This window comes from Anguilla anguilla, chromosome 5, assembly GCF_013347855.1.
Source record: "Anguilla anguilla isolate fAngAng1 chromosome 5, fAngAng1.pri, whole genome shotgun sequence".
In the NCBI taxonomy this organism is placed as follows: Eukaryota; Metazoa; Chordata; class Actinopteri; order Anguilliformes; family Anguillidae; genus Anguilla; species Anguilla anguilla.
In genome coordinates, this window is record NC_049205.1 from 20,311,355 (window position 1) to 20,339,327 (window position 27,973).

Consider the following 27,973-nt stretch of genomic DNA (forward strand, 5'->3'; position numbering starts at 1 on the left):
AACGTCCCAATACCCAACGGCTCACACGAGCTCAAAATAAAAGTACAAATACTCGTAAGGCGTCAGAATGCGCTCGCCTTAAAAGAGGACACAGAACCAACCAACCACAAACACAATTCTGTACACTGTACACCGTCCACCGAGCACCTGCACCTGCACCTGCACCTGCACCTGCACCTGCACCTGCACCTGCACCTGCACCTGCACCTGCACCGGCTTTGTGATAAAGGGGTTTTATACAGAAGCGCTGATAGCTGTTCTGTCAGTGCTTATAAAGGCACCTCCCCAGGTGAAAATAATTGGGAATCAGACACCTGGAACAAATTAAGAAATTTCTCAAATGCCAGGTGCCTTCTAGTGGCAGCACAAGGCCACAGAACCATGACACCAGGAGCTGGGGATCAAACCGCTGGTTAGACTAAGATTAAAATTGGAGGCAATCGGTCCCACAACCAGATCTGCTGCTGTTTTAAAAAAAATAAGGCTCAATTTGGGCAGGACCAGCAGACCTTTTACAATCAAGACTCGATAGAGCTTTATAAACTTGAGTGGGAGAAATTGGGGAAAAATTAAAACTATTTCCCGGGCAACTTAGGGTGGTGGGTACACTGTCTTTACCATCTACAGGGAGATTTGAGAGAGTGGCTAAGCCTGCATTGATAAAATGCTTATTAAATGCATCTGCTATGTTATGCGTACCCTTTAGTTCATTTTGATTTACCTTTAAAAGATCAGGAAGAGTAGAGGGTGTCATAGACCCTGATGTAGATTTAATCAACTTCCAAAATTTACTTGGATCATTAAGGTTTTCTTTTATTGAATGAAGGTAGTACTGAATTTTTTTATTTTCGATCTTCGTCCGCCTGGAAATTAGCAGTTATTTGAATTCTCAGTTCAGCCAAACTGCTTTTCAGTTCATTGTTTGTGTCTGGAGATAGTCTAGTAAATGTTCGATTCTCTCAAGGTTTCTACCATAGTTTTCAATGGAACTACGTTCTCTCTCCACAAATTCCCTGATTGAGGGCTCGTTTCGTGGCATTTTCTGGTGATTTTCTCGATTATCGCCAATGCCTAAAGGTTCTATATGGAACCAAAAAGGGTTCAATATAATTTTTTATATATGGCCCCAAAAAAGGTTCCTAAATGGTTATATTATTTTTATGATAGAACCTTTTCTGAAATATGGTTATAAAATACTATTCAAAGAACCTGAAGGTTCTATATAGAACTTCAACGAACCTTTATTTTTTGCAATGTAGGCTAATAGGCTTAGGAGATTTACCTAAAGATGCTAGTAGGCTACGTCAGAGCCTGTCATAGCCTACTGGAAGATAGGCTAAGCCTTCTCACATATCAGACACTGTACGACATTCGTTTTGTCTCTCTACGGCGCTTTGATTCAGGTACTATGAGACTAGAAGCTATATTAACTTTGTTTTTCTCATGGAATATGCATTTCAGTTCACCGGTCTTCACGCCAAGGCTCACCCAAGGTAAGTCACACAGGCTGTATTGCGAAAACTGAATTTCGTCGTTAGCAATACTCGAGTGTAGAGCCTACCTACCTACACTAATAAAGTTCATGAAGTTCCTTGAACTACCTTTAAAATTACACAATGCTTGTGGATCTTTATTAGGCTAGTTGTTTTTGAATTGTTGACTCTTTACCGTAGGCTACTCGGTCATCTAATCTTGCTAAATTAATGCCTCAATTATTTTCGTATGAGATTATTTTTTATAGTCTACCATAATGTACTTTAGCGGTTGTTCCCCACAAATGTTGAGAATTTAAGCTGGCAATAGACCATTGTTGGTTTAAGTCTCAATTGTTCAAACAAACAAAATGATTCAGGTCTAAAATAAAACTATGAACATGTTTTATAAATTTTTTTATTTTATTTATTTGTTGTCACGCGAGTTTTCCTTTTTCTCAAAGGTTGCAGCGCTCTAGAATGTGCAAGCATCGCCTGTATCCAAACTGTTTCCTTTGGATTGCATTAGATTAAATTGTATGTACAGTTACAGGTGAAGTTTGTTTCATATTTAGTTAGGGACCGAGGTAAAAGTACAATCATAATCAGGAACCTGTTTGTTTCTTGAATTTTAATAAATTGGCAATCTATTACTTGTGGAAACCAAAGGTTGTGGAAGAAGGCCAGGCATTAATATAATAATCTACAATTGGTTTGAGGTGTTTTTGTCAAATATTAGCTAAGTTATTGATCTAAGCAGAATTAAATGTATTTTTAATTAATTTCTTGAATTTTAATAAATTTGCAATCAATTACTTGTGAAAACCAAAGGTTGTGGAAGAAGGCCAGGCATTAATGAAGAAAAAAAACCCATCAGAGAGACAGCAAAAACATTAGGTGTGGCCAAATCAACTATTTGGTACATTTTTTAAAAGAAAGAAAGCACTGGTGAGCTCATGGACACCAAAAGGAAAGACCACGGAAAACAACTGTGGTGGATGACAGAAGCATACTTTCCCTGGTGAAGAAAAACCCCTTCACAATGGTTGGCCAGATCAAGAACACCCTCCAGGATGTAGGTGTATCTGTGTCAAAGTCAACAATCAAGAGAAGACTTCACCAGAGTAAATACAGAGGGTTACCATAAGATGTAAACCATTGGTAAGCCTCAAAAACAGGAAGACCAGATTAGAGTTTGCCAAAAAAAATATATAAAAAAGCCTGTACAGTTCTGGAACAACATCCTATGGACAGATGAGACAAAGGCCAACTTGTACCAGAATGATGGGAAGAGAAGAGTATGGAGAAGGGAAGGAACTGCTCAGTATCCAAAGCATACCACCTCATTTGTGAAGCATGGTGGAGGTAGTGTTATGGTGTGGGCATGTATGGATGCCACTGGAACTGGTTGGATGCAAACGCATTGGACGGCGCTTCACAGTGCAGATGGAAAGTGACCCGAAGCATACTGCAAAAGCAACCCAAGACTTTTTTAAGGCAAATAAGTGGAATGTTCTACAATGGCCAAGTCAATCACCTGACCTGAATCCAATTGAGCATGCATTTCACTTGCGGAAGGCAAAACTGAAGGCAAAACGGCCCAAAAACAAGCAGGAACTGAAGACAGCTGCAGTAGAGGCCTGGCAGAGCATCACCAGGGAAGAAACCCAGCGTCTGGTGATGTGTATGGGTTCAAGACTGCAAAGGATTTCCAACCAAGTATTAAAAATGACTATTTTATTTATGATTATGTTAGTTTGTCCAATTACCTTTGAGCCTCTAAAATTAGGGGGGGGGGGGGCTATGTATAAAAATGTTTGTAATTCCTAAATTGTTCGTACAATATTTTTGACAAAACCCTTAAATTAAAGGTGAAAGTCTACACTTAAATCACATCTTGATTGTTTCATTTCAAATCCGTTGTGGTGGCGTACAGAGCCAAAATGGTGAAAATTGTGTCACTGTCCAAATACTTATGGACCTGACTTTATAACCCTTTTGTGTTGGGTGTCTTCTGTATGCCTTTGAGCCTGTGTACACAGAAAAGGTTGATATTCCTGTTCTGATATTTGTTTTTCCATGTCCTTCTCAGAAGCTGTCATCAGCATATTGTGGTATGAACAAAATCAGAAGCACATGGTCCTCTTTCACCCAGAGGGCTCTGACGACCTGTACATAGGTGGAACAAACATTGTGTACAGGTTTGACTTGGAGCACAGTCGTCTTGTGGAGGTAATGACTATTATTATAATGCAGCATCTTTCCAAATAGCAATGTGGAGTGTTTATAATCTGATGCGTATTATTTTTGCATTAAAATACTTTTCTATGCTTTACTCATCTTGTCTGGTGTATTGCAACCAATTAAATACTCTCAAAACGTGCAAACCCTGCCTTTTGGTCATATTGGCTGGCTCAATTACACCAGGCAAGATCAATAGAGCACAGAAAAGTATTTGAATCCAAAACAAAATACATATTTGACCCAGATGTGGTACTATTGTTCACATGTTATTAATAGGTTCCTGCTCTGACACAAAGCCTTGCTTTGAAAGTTTTAGTGGGGGCAGCCCTGCCTATATGGTCTCTGTCTTGACAGACATACCGTATATACACCGATCAGCCAGATACTGCCAGATATGCAGTAGATACTACAAGCATTGTTTCTCCTGATTAATTTTCCTGTTGAACTCAATGGAAAAATATTCAGGAGAAACAATGCTTGTAGTATCTACTGCATATCTAGCAGCAGCACGGTGGTTTGAGGCTCATTTGATACATTGGACCCTTGATGACTTAAAGCCATTCAGCCAACAAATGTGTTCCATACTGTATCAGCATAATTTACAGCTGAATCTATTACCACCCCGCAATTCCCATAGAGATCCAGTCAAATGCAAAGAGTTTTTGTATCGCTTGTAGGACAAACTGACAATAAGATATCCAGACTCTGATGATGTTGATAGGTCACAGACATCAGGAAGTCATGGCATGCAAAGGATATGCAACCAAATACAAAACACGACTCTCTTATTTGATATTATGTTAATTTGTCTAAAACACTGAAATGGGGGACTAGGTCTGCTCGTCCGTGCTCCGGCTCCAGCCCTGCTCCGTCCTGCTCCTGTTCCTGCTCGGTCCTGCTTCAGCTCTAGCCCTGCTCGTCTCTGCTCCTTCCCTGCTCAGTCCTGCTCCAGCCCCAGACCTGCTCGGCCCTGCTCCTGTTTTTGTCCAGTCCTGTTCCAGCTCCAGGCCTGCTCGGTCCTGCTCCGGCTCCAGTCTTGTCCAGTCTGGTTCCAGCCTTTCCCAGTCCAGTTACGGTTTTGAATTGCCCTGCTCAGTTTGGTTACCTCTCAATAAACCAGTTGCTTTTCTCTTAAGCCTCTGTGTTAGAGTCCTGCGTTTGGGTCCAGCATTACACATTGTGACATGCATTAATAAAAGCTCTGAGTCTGCACTTTTACCACGTGTGAATTGTTTGATTACAAACAGAAAATAAAATATTAAAGCAGAAAAATGCTGGTAGTTTTAATGTTGTGGCTGATCGGTGTATATATCTTTTACATGCGTGGGTGGCAGTATATAATAAGTAGTCCTGTGCTGAACTTGTGCTCTCTTAAATCAACGCATTCAATGGACAATTCTGTAAAATGGTGCCATGTTTTTGTTCCAGTGGACAGCTTATCTGCATTCGCTTTTGTGTCTAGTCCTGGTTTACCACCACAGTGGGATGTAGTGTCAAATTGCAACCATTATTTAGCACTAATAAAGGGCCATGTCACGCAGGTGATACCCACCAGACCGATCCTGTAGACATTGAAAGATTCTGACAGATGGCCAGTCCCATCTGTTTTAACGGTTCCTGGCTTATATAGTTGTATTTTTGTCATTTCTGCTTTTATACCCTGGTAAATACATGACTATATATTTTTTTTTATTAAAAAGACTGAGTTGAAATAAGGAAACAGAAAGTGAGCCGATTTAATTTCAGTCAGTAAGGGTTGCGTATTAACAAAACCAATGATGAGAAAAAACATGCCCTGCAGTTGGTACAGTTGGTAAAAAATTACGTAGTGCAAAAAATAAAATGTGCACCTGCAAAAAGCTAGACAGACCTGGAAAAATGTTTCAGCTACGCTTCAGCTGTGCTTATTTTAATGCTCAGGAAGATATGGTTCACATAGAAATAAAAATAAGACCTGTTCCTTCTAGCTTCTAACTTTCCACAGTGCAGGCACTAAAGCCAGGCAGAAGGCTCAAAAATTCCATGTTTTTAAGATTGGTGGCTGAAAGTTGTCCAACTTCATAATCTGTTGTCCCTGGAAGGTCTTTACTTGTGACAAATCCATAGTAGAAAGAAAGGCTTCACTGGAAATACCACATCACCAGTTTTAAAGCCTGATTTATGAATGACTCCAGATCATGTCTGGAAAAAATGATGTACAATGTCTGAGACAATAGGTTAATCTCCAGATATAATTTCCACTGATTCCAAATAAGCAGAAAATCCCACACGCAAATTGCATGTGATTCTCTACCGATTTATCCACCTATTTATATGTTTGTTTATTTTAATAATTTTTCCCTTTGCAGAACTATTCCCTGACCCCAACCAGTGGACAGAACTGCCAAGTGGTGAGTAAACAGAACATGGGAAGAATAAGAATATTAAGTTCTTTACTGTGAAGTGGGCAAAACTCACCTCAGTCACCATCAATGTATAAAATCTACATGGATGATGTACAGCAGCCATTTTGTTCCAGAATTCAAATGGTAGCTTAGGTGGAGAGGGAGGGCATTTTTAAGTCAACTCCACTGGGTGATTGGGAGATCAGGGATCTCATTTATAAAATCCTACGATCAAATTGTATCTTACACATAAATTGTGGCTTACTCAGGAAGCCATGACTAAGTAGTTATTTATAAAGTCCCACTTTGACATGGATATGATCGTATCTCTATGTAAAGTTTATACTAGACGTAAGTTAATTACCTGCAGATTATGTGGAGGTAGCCCTACTGCACATTTGCGCAAAGTGGGCTGTGTTCCTGCTTTAGGCATAACATTTAATTGATAATCATTTTTAGGCATGAAGAGTGCAAGACAATGTGACTATTTAGAGGGAAATGGCTGTCACTGGCTGCATGTACAAGATTGGGTAATTATAAAGCATGTTATTGTGAGTTCAAATTGAAGTTCATTTGAGATTTTAGGTGCATAAGGTGCAGACACTCTACTTTCAACCAACATAAGTAGCTTTCGTCTGTCTGTTATTATTTATAAATCAAGCAGAAGCGCAACTTAGCAAATGATTTTCAGAATTGCGTTTAAGTTTAAAACCAAAAACAATTTTACACATGAGGCCCCTAGAGCAGACTGAGAAAGTTAGTTAATGATTATTATTGTATATTTTGTGCTTTGCTTTGAATGACAAGAAATGGTCAACTTAATTCACATTTATGGAATAAATTCAGATTGATTAGAGCAATGATGCAAAGGCACACTTAAAAGCATTGACTGGGGAAACCCGCAGATTGCCAGGGTGAGGACTGAGGGGGCAGAACGCATGATCCCCCCACCCATGTGTTCTGGGTGTGAATCTGTCGTGCTTCAGCACAAGCTTTGTTGGGATGTGGTTTGTGTTGGAGCTCTCTTGGGAGCTTGGTGGGAAATGAGAAAATGTGAAATGACTCAGATGTCCTGGCTCTCATTCCAGCCGACCGCCCTTCTTCCACCCTTAAACATTTACATGAGAGGATAAAAAAACATGCAAAGCAACCACAGGCTACACTGAAGACATAAAAGTTTTACATGGTTTGAGGTTTAACACATTAAATGCATTGGCTCAGATTTGTTGCTTCAGATATCTTGATTAATTTGGTTGGGGTTGTTTTCAGTTCACCAAATTCAGAAAGTTAAGTGAAAACCAGTTTCAGTCAAATGAACAAATTCACATCTTTTATGTTTCGTGTCAGAATTCACCCATGCATTTCATACTTAACCAAAAAGATCCAACTGCAATTATTATCGAAAGAAAACGCCAAAGGTAGAATATGGAAAAATACTGTGAACGTGAACATTTTACCCATGCATACGGCCACTTGTCACATTTGATTGGTTTTTATCATGGAAGATCACTACTAAAGTTTGGATCGATGGTGGGGGTGATGGGTTTGCAGCAAGTGATATTGTGTTTCCCCTAGAAATGTTTCATTCGTGGGTGTCATGGGTTTGGGGTGCAGTTCCGTTTTTTGGCCTCCCGGCCTGATTGTTACCTTATTGGATGCACCTGTTTCCAATTATTCCTCCTTATACTGTGATTTCGGCCACCGGCGTCAGGCAAGGCTATTTAAGACGCTGTCTGACTTTCAGTCCTTGCATCAGTGTCAACTTACATTCTCATTGAGCCGGTAAGGTATTTCTGAGCCTGTGTATTACACCTCCTGTTCTCGCTTCTCAAGAAGCGTTTCCCCCTTAGGTTTGTATTTTGGTCTGTGTTTCTGGGCTTCGTGCCGGCAGACTGTTAGGGCTTTACCTTTTTGTTTTCCTAAGCTGCGTCTTAGGTTCTTGGGTATCTCGGTGTTCGATCCCAAGTTTTTCTTTTGTTTTGGGTCTGAGCTGCGACTCAGTTACATTGGGTTTCCCTGGTTTCTTTCCCAACTATTTTTCGTTCCTGAGTGGTGCTCAGTGTTTTTATTTCTCTGTTTCTCGCCCTTGTTTTTACAGGGTTGTTTTCTGTTTGGCTGTTTTTTAAGGCTTGACAGGGAGTTTGAGTTTTCACTCCTGTCAGTCTGTTTTTTTTCCCCCCTTTGTCGTTTTCGCTAGCCTCCGTGGCTTATCTCCTCCGTGGTAAGCTTTACGATTCCCTGTACAATTGCGTGTGGTCCTCCGACACTCCCCCCTCCTTCACAGTGGGTGGTGGTGTGGATGGGTGTGGTGGTGTTTGCACTGGTGACAGCATGTATTTAAAAAAATTCACTGTGGTAATTAAAGTGTGATTAGTGGATGTTGTTTACAGAAATAAACAGGAAAAAAAATATATATAGGCTATATATATTGGGCGGGGGCAAATCTGTTTGGACAGGCTGTCCAAATAAAGTCAATGTATGGGAAACAGTGATTTAATTTTACTGCACGTGAATGACAGCATATGAGTGTCTGTGTGTGTGACTTGCCGGTGTACTTTTTCAATTTGTAGCAAGTCTTTGTTGGAAGGGCAGGCTTGGCAGCTCTTCCACGTATGTCCTGTTCCTGCAGTTTCAGGCAGGACCTCAGGTGGACCTGGGTCAGATTCCTCCAATGAAATGATCCTCAAAATTAGTGTGGAGGGGGGTTCTGGGAAGGGATTCTTCTCATATATGGGGGGTCACAAGAGCTCTTCCCAATTGTTCAAGGAATATCCTCTTTCTGTGAATGTTGTGTAAGTGGAAATCCACTGACCCCCTAACCCTGTCAACTGACTTAAACAATGTTTAAATTTAATGCCCAGGTTGCAACTGGAGATTGTTATGCACTGGATGTTTGATAAAAAGAAATGAAAATAAATTAAATGAAAACATGATTATTTCTTTATTTTGTTCAGATTCCGTGTGAGAACATCATCACAGTTATTGAGCAGTTCCAGGACAGCCTGTTTATTTGTGGGACTAATGAATACCTGCCTCTGTGTTGGAAAGTGGTGAGTAACTGCCTGTTTCCACATATATGTTTGTGTGATTAAGAGCCGTTCATGGAACACTGCTATAATTTGAACCCCTCCCATCATCTCATGTGGGAGAAACCAGTCAAATGAGGCAAACAAGATTTGGAAGGAATTTTGTTTTTCTTCAGTTTATTTTTATGCACTATAAATTTAAACTATATTTACTGGTACAATATACTGGGAAGTCATTTCATTGTTTTTTATATTCTCCCACCCATTCATGACTTGGTGTTACCACATGAGATTGCCAGACATTTAGTCTTTCCCACATAGTAATTACAGTGAACAACAGACTGCAAGCTGAAAAAATCACAAAGCCGTGGAAGAAACTCCGCCTAGTGTTGTCAACGCTGTTCGTCTAAATCCTGCAGATGACCATAAAGTGGTGGCGTAATGAATCGTGTAATGGGAGCAGCTGTAATGTGCTATTCATCATTAGCACCTGTTTACCAATAAAACATCTTTGCTTTCAATTTATATGTACTATAGAACAGAATAACTTTATTTTTACTTAGAAGAACTTTAGAAACTTTAATATTTAACTGCTGTTTTAAAGCCAGTGTGTCACCAGTTGTGTACAATAATACCCCGATAATTGTTGTGCCCCTGTAACAATGATTTGTACTGGTACTTCCATTTTTGAATCAGTTTAGCTCTATGGACCACGTGTACCCTAGTACTTCAACAAAGGTCAGAACAAATAACATCTATTTTCATTAGCAAATCCACTCAATATTTTTGGTACTTTTGGGATAATAACTGTGTTGCTCAATGGCCCTGCAAGCTCCTCCTCTTCCTATCTTCTCTTCTCACTGATGTAAGATATTTATGTTAATGATGTAATTACATCAGAGGCCATTTACATATTCTTAGAATACCACAACATGGCTATTACTGTTTGCTTCAAAATTGAATAATACAATTTGAACAAAATGCAAAAATGAGAAAAGCTGTTCATATAAACTCAACATTTCTAGTCTAATGGACATTGACAAGACATGGCTGCGACAACTGTTTCTTTTGCCAGTGCAGTATTACTGTATATGTGTGGCTCTGGATTAAGTGTGGTCTGTTGAGACAGTGATGTGGCCACACCAATGATGTAACTGACTGGCAGTGTTTCGGCTGCCACTGCCCTTATGGTGGGTTTGAGACAATGGTGCAATATGTTTTTTTAATTATGGTGAGTCAAGGGAATGAAGTTAATGTTGAAGTTCGCATCTCCATGACCGGGACTATAATACACAGTCAAATGTGATACTGCTGTGTTAAACTTGGTAATTCATGTAATGAAGTGCCTCAGTATGTTTTTATTCACATAAAGGTAGATGATAACAATGTCATTAGGCTTGATGCACAAAGCCTCACTTACACGACTAGGCTGACACTTTGGTGTGAGATAAGTATGCCCAATTTCTGGGAATGTAATTGGCTATTAAAATCATGCTGTAACTTTGCTCGGAGAGTTTCTATGAATCCACATTATATGGAAATAAATAACCTCTTTTAAGGGGAAAGAAGGTATTTTTCAGGTAACAGTTAAATTTTCAAGTCAATTGTGTTTCTTTTCAAAAGGATGTTTTGGCATAGCTTTGGATTGCATGCACTTTAGAAGTAGTCTTCCCACTGTAAACCTCTCTGTTTGTTACCTGCCCTTTATTAAAATGTAGCCAGATTTACATTCAGGTATGGAATTGAAATGTTTCCATCACATCGTAACAACAGCATGTGCACTAAAATTAGCAGTCTGTGCAGTGTATCATTTGTCTGTCTTCCTACAGTTTGGGAAGCACTGTTTTAGATGCCAAATTGTTACTGTGCATAAACATCTTTTTCTTTTCCTTTTCTTTTTTTTCCAAACAGAATCCAAGGGTGGGCAACCTGTCAAGCAGGGTGATACAATACAGAGACGGGGCAGGAATCTCTCCCCCAGTTTACACACAGAACTCATTATCTCTCACAGTAGGTGTGTATCACTGGTGCTGAATGGTTGTCTGGTATGATCTAGGATGGTGGTCGGTACCCGTAGGGCTACTCAACCCAGGCCCAGGATCATTATAGTGCCCACAGGGATACTAAACCCAGGCCGAGGAGAGGGTTATAGTGCCCACAGGGCTACTCAACTCAGGCCCTGGAGCATTATAGTGCCCACAGGGATACTAAACCCAGGCCGAGGAGAGGGTTATAGTGCCCACAGGGCTACTCAACCCAGGCCAAGGAGAGGGTTATAGTGCCCACAGGACTACTCAACCCAGGCCCAGGAGAGGGTTATAGTGCCCACAGGGCTACTCAGCCCAGGCCGAGGAGAGGGTTATAGTGCCCACAGGGCTACTCAACCCAGGCCAAGGAGAGGGTTATAGTGCCCACAGGGCTACTCAGCCCAGGCCCAGGAGCATTATAGTGCCCAAAGGGCTACTGAACCCAGGGCCAGGAGCATTATAGTTCCCAAAGGGCTACTCAACCCAGGCCCAGGAGAGCATTATAGTGCCCACAGGGCTACTGAACCCAGGCCCAGGAGCATTATAGTGCCCACAGGGCTACTAAACCCAGGCCAAGGAGAGGGTTATAGTGCCCACAGGGCTACTAAACCCAGGCCAAGGAGAGGGTTATAGTGCCCACAGGGCTACTCAACTCAGGCCCTGGAGGGCTACAGTGCCCACCGGGTCTGCAAAGATATTCATACATGGCTCTGGAAGACTTCAAAGCTAGCCAGCCCTGGGCAACCCTCAACCCTGGAGGGTCAAGCATTCACTTTCAGGCATATTAAGGCTATATTTATATTGTTCGTGGACGATTGGCAACACTTATGATACAACTCACTGTGCCATTTTCATAGGTCCTTGAATTTGGGGGAATGGGGCTTGAAATGCTATTGGATTGGTGGTCCAGGTGAGGGTGGGAAGCCTGATGTCGTTGTTCAGGTTGTTGATTGGTGGATGTCTCTCTCAGAGGGGGACCTGTATGCTGCCACAGCCCTCAACAGAGATGGCACATCCCTACAGTTTCGTAGGAAGGCTGGTAACAGGGCCAGTGTCTGGATGCACGATAAGTGGCTGACAGGTAAGCAAAGCACATAATTCTCATCAGACTGAGGAATGTTTTTCAGTGTGGTAGCGGGTGGTCTGTGGGAGTGCTCAGGCCTGCAAGGAAGAAATGGAATTTAATTAAACTATGTTTTGTTTAATTTTTATGCACTATTAATTTTTAATTTATATGTACAATAGAACAGAATAACTTTATGAACTTTAATATTTAACTGTTGTCAAGGTAGATGATAACAATGTCATTAGGGTGGATGCACAAAGCCTCACTTGCATGACTAGGTTGACACTTTGGTGTGAGCTAAGTATGTGCAAATTCTGTGAATGTAATTAGCTAATAAAATAATGCTGTAACTTTGCTCAGAGTGTTTTGGTCAGAATTTTTAGCTCAAGGTGAATTCTGGTTGGGCCTGAGTTCTGGCAGCCCAGGTACTTGAGCGGTAAATAGTGCTCACTATTCAAAATGATAGGACAGTAAGTCTGGAAATGAAAGTCAATTAATTAAAAAAATACTTATGGAACATTCTGGATTCATTTATTCAAATAAATTTAGAATGTAATTTATTCACACTTATTCTTGCCTCTCGCCCTATGCACACTGGGTAGGCTCCAGCACCCCCCACGACCCTGCCCAGGATAAACGGTGGAGGGAGGGATGGAGGGATGGATGGATGGAGGGATGGATGGATTTATTCACAATTTGAATTCATTTACCGGGCTGGAGTTTAAATGGTGCAAATTCCAGTCTCTATTGCAGAAGTAACTTTTAAAGCCAGCTTAAATGAAGGAAGCCTTCAGGACAAATTTCTCATCTCAACCCCAGAATGGACCTCCCTATAATCTGTTCAAATGAGTCCTGTATCTAAGACCTGGCTAAATAAATTATTTGAAATACTTTAGGAAAATCTAAAATGTCTGCAGATTACTGTCAGTTTTTTAACTAATATTTAGAACAAAATTCTCTTTTTTTCTGATTCTACATTTTGGTTGGTAACATATTTAGTAATACAATTCTTAGGAATGTATCTGGGTAGCGTTTTACATTTTACCAGGTTCTCAACAGTTAGTGTTTCAAATGCATATTTGAATCGGGCTAGTATGAAAGCCATGGAGTCAGAGTGCTGCGAAACCAGAGACAACAATCAGGGGAATTTGAACCTGCAACCTCCCAGAATTTAACCTATTTTTTTCCACAGACCCAACATTTGTCTCTGCCAGCTGGATCAGACAAAGAGAAGACCCAGACCAGGAGAAGATCTACCTCTTCTTCAGGGAGAAGAACTTGGACCCTAACCCCGATGCCGATCCCTGGATCTCCAGAATTGCCCGGGTTTGCAAGGTACTTCTCCCCAATTTCAGATTAAGAAGAAAGAATAGAAATGCTGCTTGCTAATTGGAGGGCTAGGACAGACAGTGGAAATCTAGTCTTGCATAGCTAGACCTATCTCCACACTTTGTTTCAGTGCTGTGCCAGCACTAGAGAAAGGTCGTGCTCAACCCATTATCATTCTGGTATAGGGGAAAAAACACGCTGGCTTTTTTGTATTTCTTTAAACCAATCATAATTGTCTTGGGCGGCGCTAAGCCCAGGATGCAGCAACGGTGCCCTTGCAAAATAGTGTCGGGGAGGGGGACTTATTTTTGTAAATCATTTACACGTGGGGAGGCGAGCGCTGGCATTAAAATGGCTAAATCCCCACAAAAGAAAACTCCACATAAAACAGTAAAAGACGTATGTCGACTACATGATACGACTTTTACTGATAAAAAATACAAACATAACTTGATCATCGGTGCCCCAGAGGTGAAGCCTGCCTATACTTTAGATCTCTAGGAGTTCACTGAACTCGTGAAAACACAGACGATTTAATAGCTGTATGTAGCTCTTGCAGAACGTTATTAAACCGATATCACAGAAGCTTGTGTGAAGTGGAACGGATCGGTTCATTGGTCAAGTCAATGTCACTGGCGCATGCCGCTTCCAGAGTTAAAAGATGTGCCAAATCAACTCCGACTGACGATGGCCGTGTCAGAAAACGAATCAACATCGGGCATGAGAGTCTTGCGAGACGAAGTCTGGGCTTTTCTGAGGTACGTTCACAAGTTGCTGTGGTTCTGCAACTGTAGTAAAATCAGATTCGATACATAGATAGGCTAAATGTAAGACTCATATAGTCCTGTCATTGATGATTAAACAAAGGTTTATGACTAGCTATACAGAAGTTTTTTCTATGACAACTTGCCTATATTGCTACATTTAACACCAATTGCCATTCATGTTTCTGCCAGGAAAACTGGCCAGCAGCTATTTTCTCGTCCGTGTCTGGATCTTGCCCGGCGTACACTGCAGCTACCCAACTTGACTGCAGGGTTTTCACCTGGTCCTCCATTATCGCGACCAAGGGGGACACTACCAAAACTATGCCATTTTCACACCATGACTCTGTGTTTACCCTCGCTAGCTCACTGCAGACGATATTGATATTGGTGTATGAAACTTTTTCCATAACCGGTGGGAAAACATTCAAGAACGTCCCTGTTAGACAGCAAATGTTGTAAACATATTCTTTATATATCTTTACAACCATTCACCGAAGGAACCAAGCAGGCCTGTCTTATTGCACGATCCAAATCTTCGTCAAAACGTGCCATTTTCAGCATGTAGGTTGCTATCTCGGAGGTTGTTGTTGTTTCACATAGCGATGGGGAGTTTGAACACGGTAACACGCAGATAGTGGAAGGGGAGGAGAATTCCGACTGAAATAGTCGGCCAATGGCAGGCTTATACCCACAGTCTACATCCTGTGAGTCAAATTAGTGGAAATCTGACCATTGTCACAGCTCCAGGCATATTAGGCATATTCACCATGCTCTGACACTGTGTGGAAAATAAACAAATGCATTTGTAGATAAATGTATGTATGTGTGTGGGTTATATGTATTATAGAGATCTTGCCTGTGGTGTTGGTGCAGGGTGGTGTTGCTAAGAAAAGCATCGCAACCTGATGCATTCCACTTTGCCGAAGGGCCTGGTCTTTTGCTATTGAGGTAATGTTAGGGAGACCAGGGTTCTGTTCATACATCTTGCCAGGTAACTTTCCCACACTCTTCACCAAGACAAATAAAACACTGAGGTACCTCAGTTATCAGTTATATAAATTTAGAGCTTCATACAGTATTATTGGGATTCCTTTTGCCAGTTCTATGGGAAAGGGTATGCTTAGTGGATAGCAGAAATGCGTGGAGTTACACAGACGTTGCTCTGAGAAGCAATTGACAAAAAACGCAAATTGGCATGAACTGACATTTCAGAGTAGCTGTGCATCATCCACATGCATACTGTTGATCAAATAACGTCACCCATCTGAAGTTGTCTTGTTAAGCGATTATGGCCACTGTGCCTTGTGCAGTTCCCAAAGTCTTCCTCCCTCTCACGCAAACAAGGGCTTTTTATGTTTGCATTTGAAAATGGTTAAGTAGCAGGCCAGAACAGTTCTGAAAGGAAATGACTTCAGGGTGATAATCATGCAGTGATGCATTGCATACCTCAGACAACTGCTCTCCACATGTGCAAACTCATGTTATCTAGACTGGAGAGCCCTTGTCTGGGCTCTCGGAATGTTTCCTTGTATGGTCTGTCCAGTTCTGCCGTTTAACCTCAGCCTTTCCTATGTTTAAATGGAAAGTGCTGAGTGGTATGAACAGGAGAGGAAGCTTTAGACTGATTGAAATGGGAAGGATGCATGATGCTTCAATAGAATGTGAGGCTCCGATTGGACAGAAGAGGATGCTTAGTTGTGATTGGACAGAAGAGAATGCAAAGCTGTCATTGAACTGGAGAGGGTGTGAGGTTCTGATTGGACAGGGGAAGGTGTGAGGTTCTGATTGGACAGGAGAAGGTGTGAGGTTCTGATTGGACAGTAGAGGTGCTCTGAGAGGAACTTCACAGCAGTGTAAAGCACAAAGTTGCCATTCTTCTGAAAGGCCTCATTCTGATTGTCTGCTGGTTCTTAAGAGTTGTCATTGGACAGAAGGGGATGCAAGGCTCTCATTGGACAGGTGATGGTGTAAGGCTTTGACTGGATAGGAGAGGGTTTGAGCTACTGATTGGACTGTAGATGACGCTTAGTTCTGATTGGACAGTAGAGGGTCCACAAGCAAAAAGTGTCAACTGTGTAAAGCACAAAGTTGCCACTCATCTGAAAGGCCTATTTCTGATGGTCTGCTTGTCCTAAAGAGTCACATGGTGAATAGGAGGGGGCGTGGCATAAATTCCTGCATTGATCTGTGAGGGAGGGTTTCACTCATGGGACTGTCCTTGTCTCATGGTGCAAGAGCGACTAAGTAAACTCCTCCTGTTCAATGAACTCAGCTGGAGAACTGTGGACTGAAAAGCAGCTCTGGGAGCTGAAGGTGTCTTGGAAGAGAGGGTGCGTTTGCCCTGCTGTCCCCAAAATTTACGGAAGACACGCCCATGATGAAAAGGGCCCGTGAATACATCTGGCCATTTTAAATTCCTCTGTGACTAACATATGAGGAATATGAGGAGTAACTGCAGGTGTTAGGATTCCTTTAAGCAATGGTAGAAAGTCCAGGGGTCCGAATTTAAAAGCCCTGCCATGTCTTTCTTCCACTCATCAACTCAGCCAGCTGATTTCACTAATTATTTCTACCTCCTGACTAAAAAATTGTGCTAATTAGCAAATTCAGGTGATTGGAATAAAATACTGGAGAGGCATTTACTTGGATTTTTCACCCCTGCCTTTAAGCAGAACTATACATGTATGTATGGCAGAACGGTACTGAATTTTATTTATTTATTTAACCTTTATTTAACCAGATAACAGTGACTGAGAACAAATTCTCATTTACAACACTGACCTGGCAAAAGAGCAGGTATACTGTACGTAGATCGTCTTTACACATCCAAAATAGATCCAAAATGAGATATCTTAGGTTTCCTGAGAAGCCTTTTGTTTTTTTCTTCAAAAAATGTTTGGTTATTTTGGATTGAGTTTTGTTTGTGAATTCCCCACACGCAATTAATTCAGCTTAAGTTTTAGCTCAAGTCAAATTCAGCTGATATTTATGAACTTTCCCTTTGGCCTTTCCCTTTAAGTCCCAATTTTCATCCACATGCGTAACACACATGTAGATGCACACACACTTGCTTATACATGTATATACACACACACTCACACACAGTCGGCAGCATAGCCCCACTGCAGGTGTTGATTCTTCTGTTTTCCTCACAGGTCGATGAAGGTGGGCCAAAGAGGTTCTCCCAGAGCATCTGGACGTCGTTCTTGAAGTCGCGGTTGGCGTGTAGGACTCAGGGCTTGTACTTCAACCATCTCCAGGATGTGTTCGTCCAACCCGCTGATGACTGGCGGGCTAGCCGGGTCTATGCCCTCTTCACCAGCAGCTGGTAATGGCAGATTCGTCTTACGTGGCACACTGTCAAACGCAACTGCAAAGCGCCTTGCGCGCTACGCCTCGCAACCGCAACACCTTACCTTACCAACGCGCTTCTCTCGTGACAGGAATGCCTCGGCCGTTTGCGTCTATTCCCTGGACAAGATCGAGGCTGTCTTTGAGGGGTCCTCTTTTAGGGGATGGAGTAAAGAGATTCCAAATCCAAGGCCTGGAGCAGTGAGTCTGAGAAGCTCCCCAGCTTATTTATGATTCTCTCCGCTTTCTTTTCCTTCTGGAATGTTGTTTTGTCTGAGTTACATTGCTGAAAAATATGGAAGGCGGGTAAAGAGAAGCCACGCAAACAGGATATTTCAATAGAAGATACCACATAATATAATTAAATTAGTTTTTTTAGTACTGCTGAAAAAGGGGTGGACATTGGGTAAAATGAGTGTGGCTGTTTTCTCAACAGTGGGCAGTGATAGGGAATTGCATTCCACATTACAGAACAAAGCCATTGTAAAAATTGATATACAGCTGGTATGTGCAAGTCAGGCTTCTGAATACACAGCTGATACATGTGAGTAATGCTTCTGAATACACAGCTGATACATGTGAGTTAGGCTTCTGAATACACAGCTGATACATGTGAGTTAGGCTTCTGAATACAGCTGATACATGTGAGTTTGGATTCTGAATACACAGCTGATACATACGAGTTGGGTTTCTGAAAACACAGCTGATACATGTGAGTTAGGCTTCTGAATACACAGCTGATACATGTGAGTTAGAGATGCTCCACTGTCATATTGCATTTCAGTGCCATGGGGTTGCCTGTCAAAGGGTCTGCATGTAAAAATGAGCTGTTTGTTGACAAAACATATCAATATTAATTTTTAATATTGCCAAAAGATAAAATTTGATTTAAAGTTGGCCTTATTGCATATCAGAAAAAAAGAGTTACTTTGGGAATAAGTGTGTAACAACATAGTAACTAGTTTTGAACATGAATTCAGTTGAAGGGATGAGAGATTTTAACTACTAGCATTCTTTGTTATAATTGTGTATCACGTTTGTCATTGCAAAATTATCTGTTCATGTTGAGCTGCTTTCTTGGCCAGTTCTCGCTGGTAAAATAGATTCTAATGCTAATGTGCAATTTTGCAGTAGTGTGACCACACATATTGTCCAATGTCTGATCCTTGTGAAGTTACTATGTGTGCGTTAGGGCGTGGTTGTTACTTCTCTATGAAGTGGTTACGGATTTGCTGCGATGATATGAGGTGGAGATGAATATTCATGTTTTTAACAGGAAGGGTAAAAGTTTGGCGTCATGGAAAATGTAGTTCCTGGCCTGGAGGGGTCTTTTGTTAACAGTCAGAGGTTCATGTAGAAGCCACAGTGTTTTCACAGTGTCCTTATGCCTTTTCACTGTGACCACACCCCTGGCCTGTTGGAATGGTGGTTTGGGGGTTTAATTGTTTGATGTGGAATAGCGGCGTCATTTGTCTTATGTGCCACGCAGAAGATGAATGTGGTCAGAACAATGTGCTTGAACTCACTACAGTACTCTTTTTGTTCTTCTCAAGGAAAACAGCGCAGCTAGAGGGTGCGGGGGCGAGGAAGCAAGAATTTTCAAGCTATGCATATTTATCAGATTTTTTTTAAAACATTTGTTTCCCATTGTGGGGCTGTAAATACCCAGTTCTCATCCTGATTTGGAATGTAAAAATGACTTGCACCTGAAGCTGCATTCATGCTCAGATTCAACTGCCGATTTGAGAGAGTGTAGACATCTGCCGTTCTCCTCAACCAATAGGAGTTGTTAGATAGCAACGAATCACGGACCCCTAACCAGCTGAGCTCTCCCAATTGCAAATCAGCCTGTGGAGCAACTGGAAAGTCGTCACAGTCTTCATGGTCTGGATTCGACACAAGACCATAGGGCTCATCCAAGCACCACAGTGTGGTGCCTTTACCGAATGAACCACCGAGCAGCCCTCCTCATATGTTTTAGTAGGTGTAGCATGGACATCCTGTGTTTGATGTTTGAGTTTTTTGTTACCATTACAGCTGCAATTATAAGCTTCAGATTAGATTGGTGCATTTGTCATAGTTATTTCAACCAGGCAGACTTCCAAATCTTGAAAAGAGGTTCATTTCACAAAAAGATTAGAGTCATAGCTACAGCCTGGGTATGGCACAAGACCCAGCTTTGTCTGAGTGTGGGAGGACCAGCAGCTACAGGGAAGCTGTAAAAATGTGAAAACACACAGGTGTGACAGTGTAACACAGGAACACTCTTCAGCCTGACAGTACTATGTAAGACATCCGGTGTTAATTCCAGAGTTTAGGCCATAATGGACTCGTATAAACTTTAAAAGAGTCGACTTAACACTGAACATTTTACTGCGTAGAAGGTACTGGAAATTACACGTACAGTGCTGACACCTTTTACTCTAGGTTACAATACAGTTGGTACAATGGTAGAATAGTGACCGGGAGTGAGAGATTGGGAGCCACCCGAGTCAACAGACGTGCTAATTCAATCACAGCAGGACGGCCAATGCACTACGGCCTGATTGATAGGTGTCACAAAACGGACTACATCCTTCCTAGTATGTGTATTCAACACTCCAGATCAAAGCTTGGAAAACAAATAAGAAGCAGCCACTGGAAAGGTTAGTGATTCAGTCGGACTCTCCTGAATCCAAAGTGTCATTCGTGTGCTTTGTCACTGCCGGTATTGAAAATAAACTTTGCGTATTTTCATCACGTTCGAGAGACGCCGCCCTTTTTTCCTTACGTAACGTTGTTCTAAGGTAAGGTCTGACTTTGACCTCCTGTGTGTACGCTGTTCCAGTGTGTCGCGAAGAGTAAGGGCGTTCCCGTGGAAACCCTCCGAATCGTAAAGGACCACCCTGAAATGAGCGACTGGGTGTGGCCGCTTCACCAGGCTCCCTTCTACGTCAGCGACAGCGCCTACGCCAAGATCGTCGTGGATACGGTCACCGCTGTCGACGGCCGCCCTCATAACGTGCTGTTCCTCGCCACCGGTGTGTCCCCTCGCCTCTTTCGCTGAGCGTGTGATACCAGGCTGCAGTGCGGTGCAGTGGTGATTCACTGTAACCGATTGGAGTGATGGTGTTGTTGCAGTACAACTCACAGTTGGGCAGCTCACACGTATGAATGGGCATCATGTGAATGTAGCTCAGTGGGTTTCCCCATAGCATTTCAGGTCGTCATAGAATTTCACAGTGGCAGTTTAAGGAGGAAGGGAATCAAAAGCTAATATGAACCATATGGGAGGAAAAACTGGACAGCCATTCCTTCTTAAAAGTTGATTGAACTGAACTCTTGGCCAATGACGAACCAAATTTAATATAACATTAATATCATAATCACGTCCTACATTCAAAAATTCTTGCAGTGGATTGGCAAAATGTCCAGTGCGTATTTTTGCCTTTCGCCCAATGCATGCTGGGGCAGTTTTAAGGAAGAGAAATAGCCCATGTCCTCTTGTGCAGGGCACTAGGACCAGCTTCTGAATGTGAGTCAACCAGCAGTCTACAGACTCATGTCAGTGTAGCAAAGAAAGGGAAGTTGAAGCTATATCTCCCGTAAACGACATGCTGTCAGTTCATGTTTCTATATATAAAGTGTCAGCTTCAAGATATTTTTATGATTTTTAAATGGACCTTGGAAAACAAAACTGTTAACTGCTGGTCAATATGGAGGGCCAGTCACACTTAATTCTACTTAAGCACTTTAATTACTTCTTAGGCATGACAAATTAATCTTAGCTGATTCGTTGTAAAGCTTAGTTGATAGCAGGCTTTGTTTTGGTTTAACTTTAAAGATGATTTGTTACTCATCAATCATTTGTTTGTTTTAATTTAATATTTTTTGTGTGCAAAAATAAAAAATGAGAAGTCAATGGTCAGTCCTTTCTTTTTTAGTCTGCACTGCAGATGTACTACAGGCTGATTGTAAACTGATGTGGGTTTTGCTTTAAGCAATAGAAGATTGTTTGTGTTGATTTCAAAGATGATTTTACAATCCCTGCAGACAAAGGAATAATCCACAAAATCCTGGAGGACAACTTCACACCCTTTGTCATCTCTGAGATTCGCCTTTTCAACCACTCTGCTCCTGTTCAATCCATGAAGCTCCTCTCCAACAAGGTCAGCTACCTTTTCAGTGCACAAAACTCTTCTCAGGCAAAGTCAGCTACCTTTCGCAGTTCACATAACCCCTCTTCAGTAAGGTTAGCGACCTTATCAGTGCGCAAAATTCCCCTACAATAAGATCAATCTTGCACCTGGATATAAGGATTGAATGAATACACAAAAGGTCTGCTATCATATCAATGATGTCCTAAATTTCAGTAATATTCTCTTTGACACCTACGTTGCTGGAAACCACCAAAAATTCTTCCTGTTCAGCACAAGTCCCCAGCACATAGGAAACTTGTGAGCTGGGGCTTCAGTGTGGCATCTGGATGTTTTGTTATTTCTGAGTGCTGCTGAAAAGCCTGTGCCTGTTGGGGAATCTGCTGGATAGAATTTCTCAGAAGGCAGGCAGCTGTTCTTGTGTAGCTGTTTCGCTTTTATCTTTGCAGAGCAAGCTGTTGATTTCTGGCGCTCTCTGTACCTGTTTTGTTTTTATCTGCGGACAGGGCAAGCTCTTGGTCGGCTTCAGGGATCAGGTTGCCCAGCTGGACCTGCGGGGTTGCCAGGGTTACGGCGCCTCCTGTGCCGACTGCGTTTTGGCCCGTGACCCGTACTGCGCTTGGAGCGGTTCAGCGTGTGCTCCTGTAGTGCGGTAAGTGAAAGTTCTAATGAACCGTTCTAATGAAAGCAGACACGCTGAGGCTGAAGCTCTGGTTGTGTGCAGTGTTCGAATTACGGATGGAATGGGGGGGTCTGACCCCCCTAATTAAGACTTGTACCCCCCCAAAAGAGGTAAAAACAACAGATTGGATCAACCCTAGTGACGCCAATGATGGGAAATATATTGTAATATTTACGATTACAGGTAAGAAGGATATATAAATGTTTCAACATCCCTGACCTGTTGTTTTTACCTCTTTTGGGGGGGTCCAAGTCTTAATTATGGGGGTCAGACCCCCCCCAATTCCACCCGTAATTCGAACACTGGTTGTGTGTGTGTTAGTGTGTGCGTGCGCATGTGTATACTGTGCAGCTCAAAAGTCTCCGCAAATAAAGATTTTTGTTTTTGTCAATGGAAAACTCTGGCCACACATTTGATTCGCTATTTAGAAATGTAAGGTGCTAATCAAACCTCATAATCTAGGGTGAAGCACCCCCTTCCAAAAAAAGGGGTTACAAAACCAGGATTGGGAACCGCTGTCTTGTCAAAATAGGCTGATGAAAGTGGCTTTTCTCTCTCAGTATTTTTTCCCACAATGAAAATGTGCCCGTTTTGCGTTTTTGCCCTTAGGGGAGCCATTCAAAACATTGATGAGGGCACCGTCGATGTTTGTCACCACAGCGGAACAGGTAAAGTCGGTTGGGAAATTATATCCGTGATGTAGTTATCATACGATTCAGGAGCCTCTCTTCAGTGGAGGGAAAACTCCGAAAGCCTCCAGCCAGTGGTCACAGGCCCTGCACATAAAGGTTCTGAGCGTTCTGAGGTTCTGCGTCCCTCCTCCTCCCCCACCGCCCCCAAGCTGTGGGCCGGTCAAAGCAAATCAAGCATATTCATGCTGTGCATTTCGCAGAACAGCTGTCACACTGCGCATCACAGCACCCCCTGGGCCTTTTGCCTAGGGTGGCAATGGCAAGGAAAAACTCCCCGGGAGGGCAAACAGAAAGAACGTCTGCGTGTAATATGATTTAATGGGGGTAGCCCATCCTCTTTTGGCTGGCTGAGGGTGTCAGTTTATGGCTGCCAACGCGGTCTGTCGTTAAATGTAAAGATGCGGTGGGGTTCTCTTGCCCTTGTTGGCATGTCGGCCTTCCGGCACTTTCCGAGCCATCACCAAATTTGGGGCTTGTGTCATACTCAGACTGTAACCACACCTGTTGATTTTTGTTAAATAAACCCTTTTCAACAATTGTATGGTTGAAATATAATTATCATAAATTTGACATTCAAATCATAAATTTACTAAACTACAATTACAGCTATTCAAGAAGGGGTAATGGTGACTGTAAAAACTCAGGCTCATCACAAGAGTTAAGTCTTATAAATGTGCCAGTCTAATTTGAAAAGCTGTAAGTGTAACTGTTTCTATGAATGATTAAAATGTATGTATGCACCATTCATAAATATCAGTCAGTATGACTTCTGTTGAAAGCGCGTGCCAAGTATCACATGAACAAAAAGACCTTGTCGACCACATAACACACTGTGACAGAATATTTACATTGTGATAAGAGTATGGAGACGTTATGGCCTATTTTGAATGTGCCCAGTATGGTTCATGAAGTACAGTACAGTGCACTGTGTCCCTAAGCTGCAATAAAATACAACATTGAAAGCAACCAGATTAGAAAATGAAATATGTATATAGCTGCAACATAAAAATGATACCACATACATATTCTTGAAGGCCTAATGTGCTGCCAGGCAAGTGACAGGCTCAGTTTATAGGAAAATGTTCATCTGATACACGGCTCAGTATCACTCATAATATATATTTGGGATTTGACTAACAAAGACTAACAGAAAATACCCTGCATGGCAGAGATGATAAGGGGATGTATCCATGGTTAAGCACAGTGAGCTGGCACAGTCTAGGGTTACTGTCTGGGAGGGTGTATGCTGACAGAGTGTAGGGTGTAGGGCAGTGGTCTCCAACCTTGGTCCTGGAGAGCTACATGATCTGCTGGTTTTTGTTTTCACCTTAAAATCAGCACCCAATTGAGACCCGAGAAAACAGGTGAGTTGAGTTAACTGTGTAATCAACTGTTCTAATTGATTCATGAAGTGCAGAGTCACTATGAAAACCAGCAGACCCTGTAGCTCTCCAGGACCAGGGTTGGAGACCACTGGTGTAGGGTGACTGGCTGGTGTATTATGTCTCTGTGTAGGTTGACTGAGTAGTGAGACCACTTGATTACAGTCACACCCCTTCCTCGATGTCTTCCAGATCAGCAGTATCGCAGACCACCGTCACCTGACCCTTCGGTAGTTTCCCACTCCCCGCCCATGGGCACGCCCTTTTACCTGTCCTGCCCCGTACGGTCCCGCCACGCCTCTTACACCTGGGAGCACGGCGGGCGGAGCAGCCCCTGCGTGACTGCGCAGACGCAGCTGCAGACGCAGTATGACTGCCTGCACCTCATCCCCGCTGTGAGGGAGGAGCACTACGGGACCTTCGAATGCATCTCCACGGAGCGGAACTACACCCAAGTCCTCCGGTCCTACCGGCTGCGCCCTCCCGTCGACAGCCGCGCGGCGAGGCCATCGCGACCCGCCGTCACCGCAGCCCTCGCGGGGCTGGCCCTGGTCCCCGTCCTCTGGCACTAAAATGAAGACTTGAAGACATAAAGCGTTCTTCACCAGCACTAGGAAATGCAGGAGCTTTTGCCCTGCTCTTTGTCTAAATTTAGCATTGTGCTAATACTTGTATCTCAGGGACTGAGGGGTAGTGAGAGGATGAGATGGGGAGGTGGTGTCGGCCACCCTGCCCTCTGCAATAAGCAGGAAAGAGTTTAACATCTGAAAGTAAATATATTGCATATAATAATAGCTTTCAATTATCTAGCAGATGTCAGTCTCAAAGCACTTGTTATTATTACTATTATTATTATTATTATTATTTTTTTGCAACTAATGATGATAATAGTCAGTTTCAAAACACTGTTATTATTATTATATTGCTATTATTTTTATAATTTTATTGTTGTTATTTATTATTATCATTATTTAATTTAATTTAATTATATTATATTATTGAGATATTTATTTAGGCTTAGGCTTTCCTCTTTGGGAAAGTAGAATGAGCAACTGAAAATCATCCCTGACATCAAGCGTGTGTCTAAACAGACGGGTCAAAGGTCAAAGAGAAACTAGAGCATGCAGTACAGTGTGGTGGTCTCTTCCTCTGTGGTCCATAACTGCTACTTCCTTGACCACATGATTCACTGTGCATTAAAGTATTGAACTCCGTGTGAGGTTACCTCCTGAAGATGTGGATGTTCTGCTGGTGTGCCAGGGGCTCTCACTGGTGTATTGTGGTATTGATTTTTTCATTGGTAGGAATTTTCTGGAGTTTGCATCACTTTCATGGTACTTTGGGCCTTTAACTGCAGCTGCTGACCTTCAATAATGACATGCGATGATGCTGACGAGCGTTGGCCGGCTGCAAAGCTTTTCCCAGTGTCAGAAGTGCTAATGTGTTTCTTCCTCGTCTCTTTCCTACACTATCAGAAGTATGTGTTCTTTTTTGTTTCCATAGAGGAAAAGTTCAAGGGTTCAGGGGTTCTTTGTTGGGCAAAATGGTTCAATTTGGGAACTTTCACTCTTCTCACTCCTAACCAAGATGGTTCCATAAAGAAGTAAATGGGTTCCTCTAAGGAGGTAAGCCAAAGAACCCTTTTATAGGGTTGAGAGTGTAGATGCTGCAGCATGTCTAGAAAGGGCTGTCAGAGTTTTAGGTCTTGTTTTCTTATGATCATATTGTTTCTAGCATGTGTTTGACAGTGTTATAGGCCGGGTATTACCCATTGTGAGTTGCACAGTAGACTGAGTAGAGTAATGAATAATTAAGTGCACTTTAGTTTGTAGATTGTGTGGACAGGGAGAGGGTCATGAATTTCGTTTCTTAATGGCCTGTCTGGCTTACATCGAGACTGCAGAATGCAAGACATTTGAAGGGACTTTATGCCCAGCTCAGACTGAAAATTCGGTGGACTGCACAGTCCTTGTCCAAAATGGTAATTAAATTAAATGATTGCAATAAGTTTTGAGTAGGTTGAGAGTATCTCTTTAAACACCTGATTTAGGATTAGATTTTTTGGATCTCGGAGAATCCAGCACCCTGTGACGTATGTTCTGAATCTCAGGAGTTTCTCCTGAGATTCTAAAACCACTTTGTCAACTGAGTACTTTTTGATCTGAGCTGGCCTTTAGAATACAGTGGCCTTCAGAATCTCATGAGCATTGCTGCTAGTCAACACAGAAATGTTATTTATTCATTATGTTAGCACACGCTCTTATCTTGTGTAGGTGTCCAAGCTATTATTTTATCTGTTGATACTGCTGAGCACTTTCTGGCGATATTCACCTGACATTCCTTATGTATGGTGCACTGGTGACTTTGTCCCCTTCTGGGAGTTTCAAACCTTTGTATAAATAGTATATTTTATATTTACAGTATAAATAAGTCTCATTCCTAAAGCACAATGAAGTGATTAGAATATCCAAATGTTACGCGTTGTCCATTATAATCACCAAATAAGTTTGTCAGTATAGCAATATCAGATTGACCTTGTTACAGAATACTTGTCTTGATCAGTTCCAGAAATATCAATCCCCCATTGAGCATCAAAGCTAAGGGAAATAATTATGATTACAAAGGGAAACAATTTTATTAGTAATGTAGTTATTTGACTGTTTATTTATTTAGGTGAGCAAACAGCAGCTTAAAGAATTATTTGCGTTTCAGTGCTTAATTTTGCTTAAAGTAGTGAAGAATATTGGAATTTAGTTCATGTACTGTTTATTTCTATTAGTGAGTAAACCTCAGCTTTAAGACTTCGTCCATACATTCCAATATTTAATTTTCCTTTCATAATGTTTATATGGAATTTTTTTAAACTTTATGCGTGGTAATGTTTTTCATATAATTGTTCATCATTCCCCTTCATTGTGTATGCATCGGTGTCAACTGATGGTGCTTAGTGAGCTGATTTATGACAGTTCAGATATGTACTTAAAACAAGAGCCATATATTAACATAAGAACATTTTGGCTGTGTTTTGTTTTGTATTATATAACCCACTTTGGAATGATAAATGCCATTTGGGATGATGGAAATTGGAAAATAGATTTCTTTAAAATATTGACCAATATTGTTTTTATTTTAAACTAGAACATGATAATTAGCAGTTGCAAATGATTCTATATAATTCCCCAAATGAGTGTTTGAAAGAATGACTTGTTCGACGAACTCTGCATCTTATTTTCTAAACACATTGCACAAATGCAGTCAGAGCTGCATATTATTTTGGTTGAAGTTAACTAGTATTGTAAAAGCAATAAACACTGTTTTGTGTGAAAATATTTTCCCTCTTCTTTTCATAATGTTGCTACTGTGAGTTTTACTGAGGTGTTGACTTGCTTTATTGTTGGCACACACTGTTTTAGTC

The 27,973-nt window shown here is 41.8% G+C and overlaps 1 protein-coding gene across 1 annotated transcript; it reads left to right on the forward strand.

The window, feature by feature from the left end:
* Window positions 1-369: 369 nt before the first annotated feature.
* LOC118226906 (semaphorin-7A-like) lies at window positions 370-27,885 on the forward strand. Its single transcript, XM_035416898.1, has 15 exons — window positions 370-412; window positions 1,462-1,493; window positions 3,565-3,704; window positions 6,065-6,106; window positions 9,055-9,150; window positions 11,038-11,140; window positions 12,124-12,234; window positions 13,412-13,554; window positions 17,471-17,643; window positions 17,759-17,867; window positions 20,494-20,686; window positions 21,699-21,814; window positions 22,309-22,454; window positions 23,094-23,152; window positions 24,751-27,885. The coding sequence occupies exons 3-15, from the start codon at window positions 3,609-3,611 to the stop codon at window positions 25,128-25,130; spliced, it is 1,767 nt and encodes a 588-aa protein (XP_035272789.1). The 5' UTR covers window positions 370-412; window positions 1,462-1,493; window positions 3,565-3,608; the 3' UTR covers window positions 25,131-27,885.
* Window positions 27,886-27,973: the final 88 nt, after the last annotated feature.

Bases quoted from the DNA above. Each gene is read 5' to 3' on its own strand.
- LOC118226906 (XM_035416898.1), top strand. From the start codon at position 3,609: ATGGTCCTCTTTCACCCAGAGGGCTCTGACGACCTGTACATAGGTGGA. The intron at 9,151-11,037 runs GTGAGTAACTGC...TTTTCCAAACAG, and splicing joins TGCCTCTGTGTTGGAAAGTG to AATCCAAGGGTGGGCAACCT. The intron at 11,141-12,123 runs GTGTGTATCACT...TGTCTCTCTCAG, and splicing joins CTCATTATCTCTCACAGTAG to AGGGGGACCTGTATGCTGCC.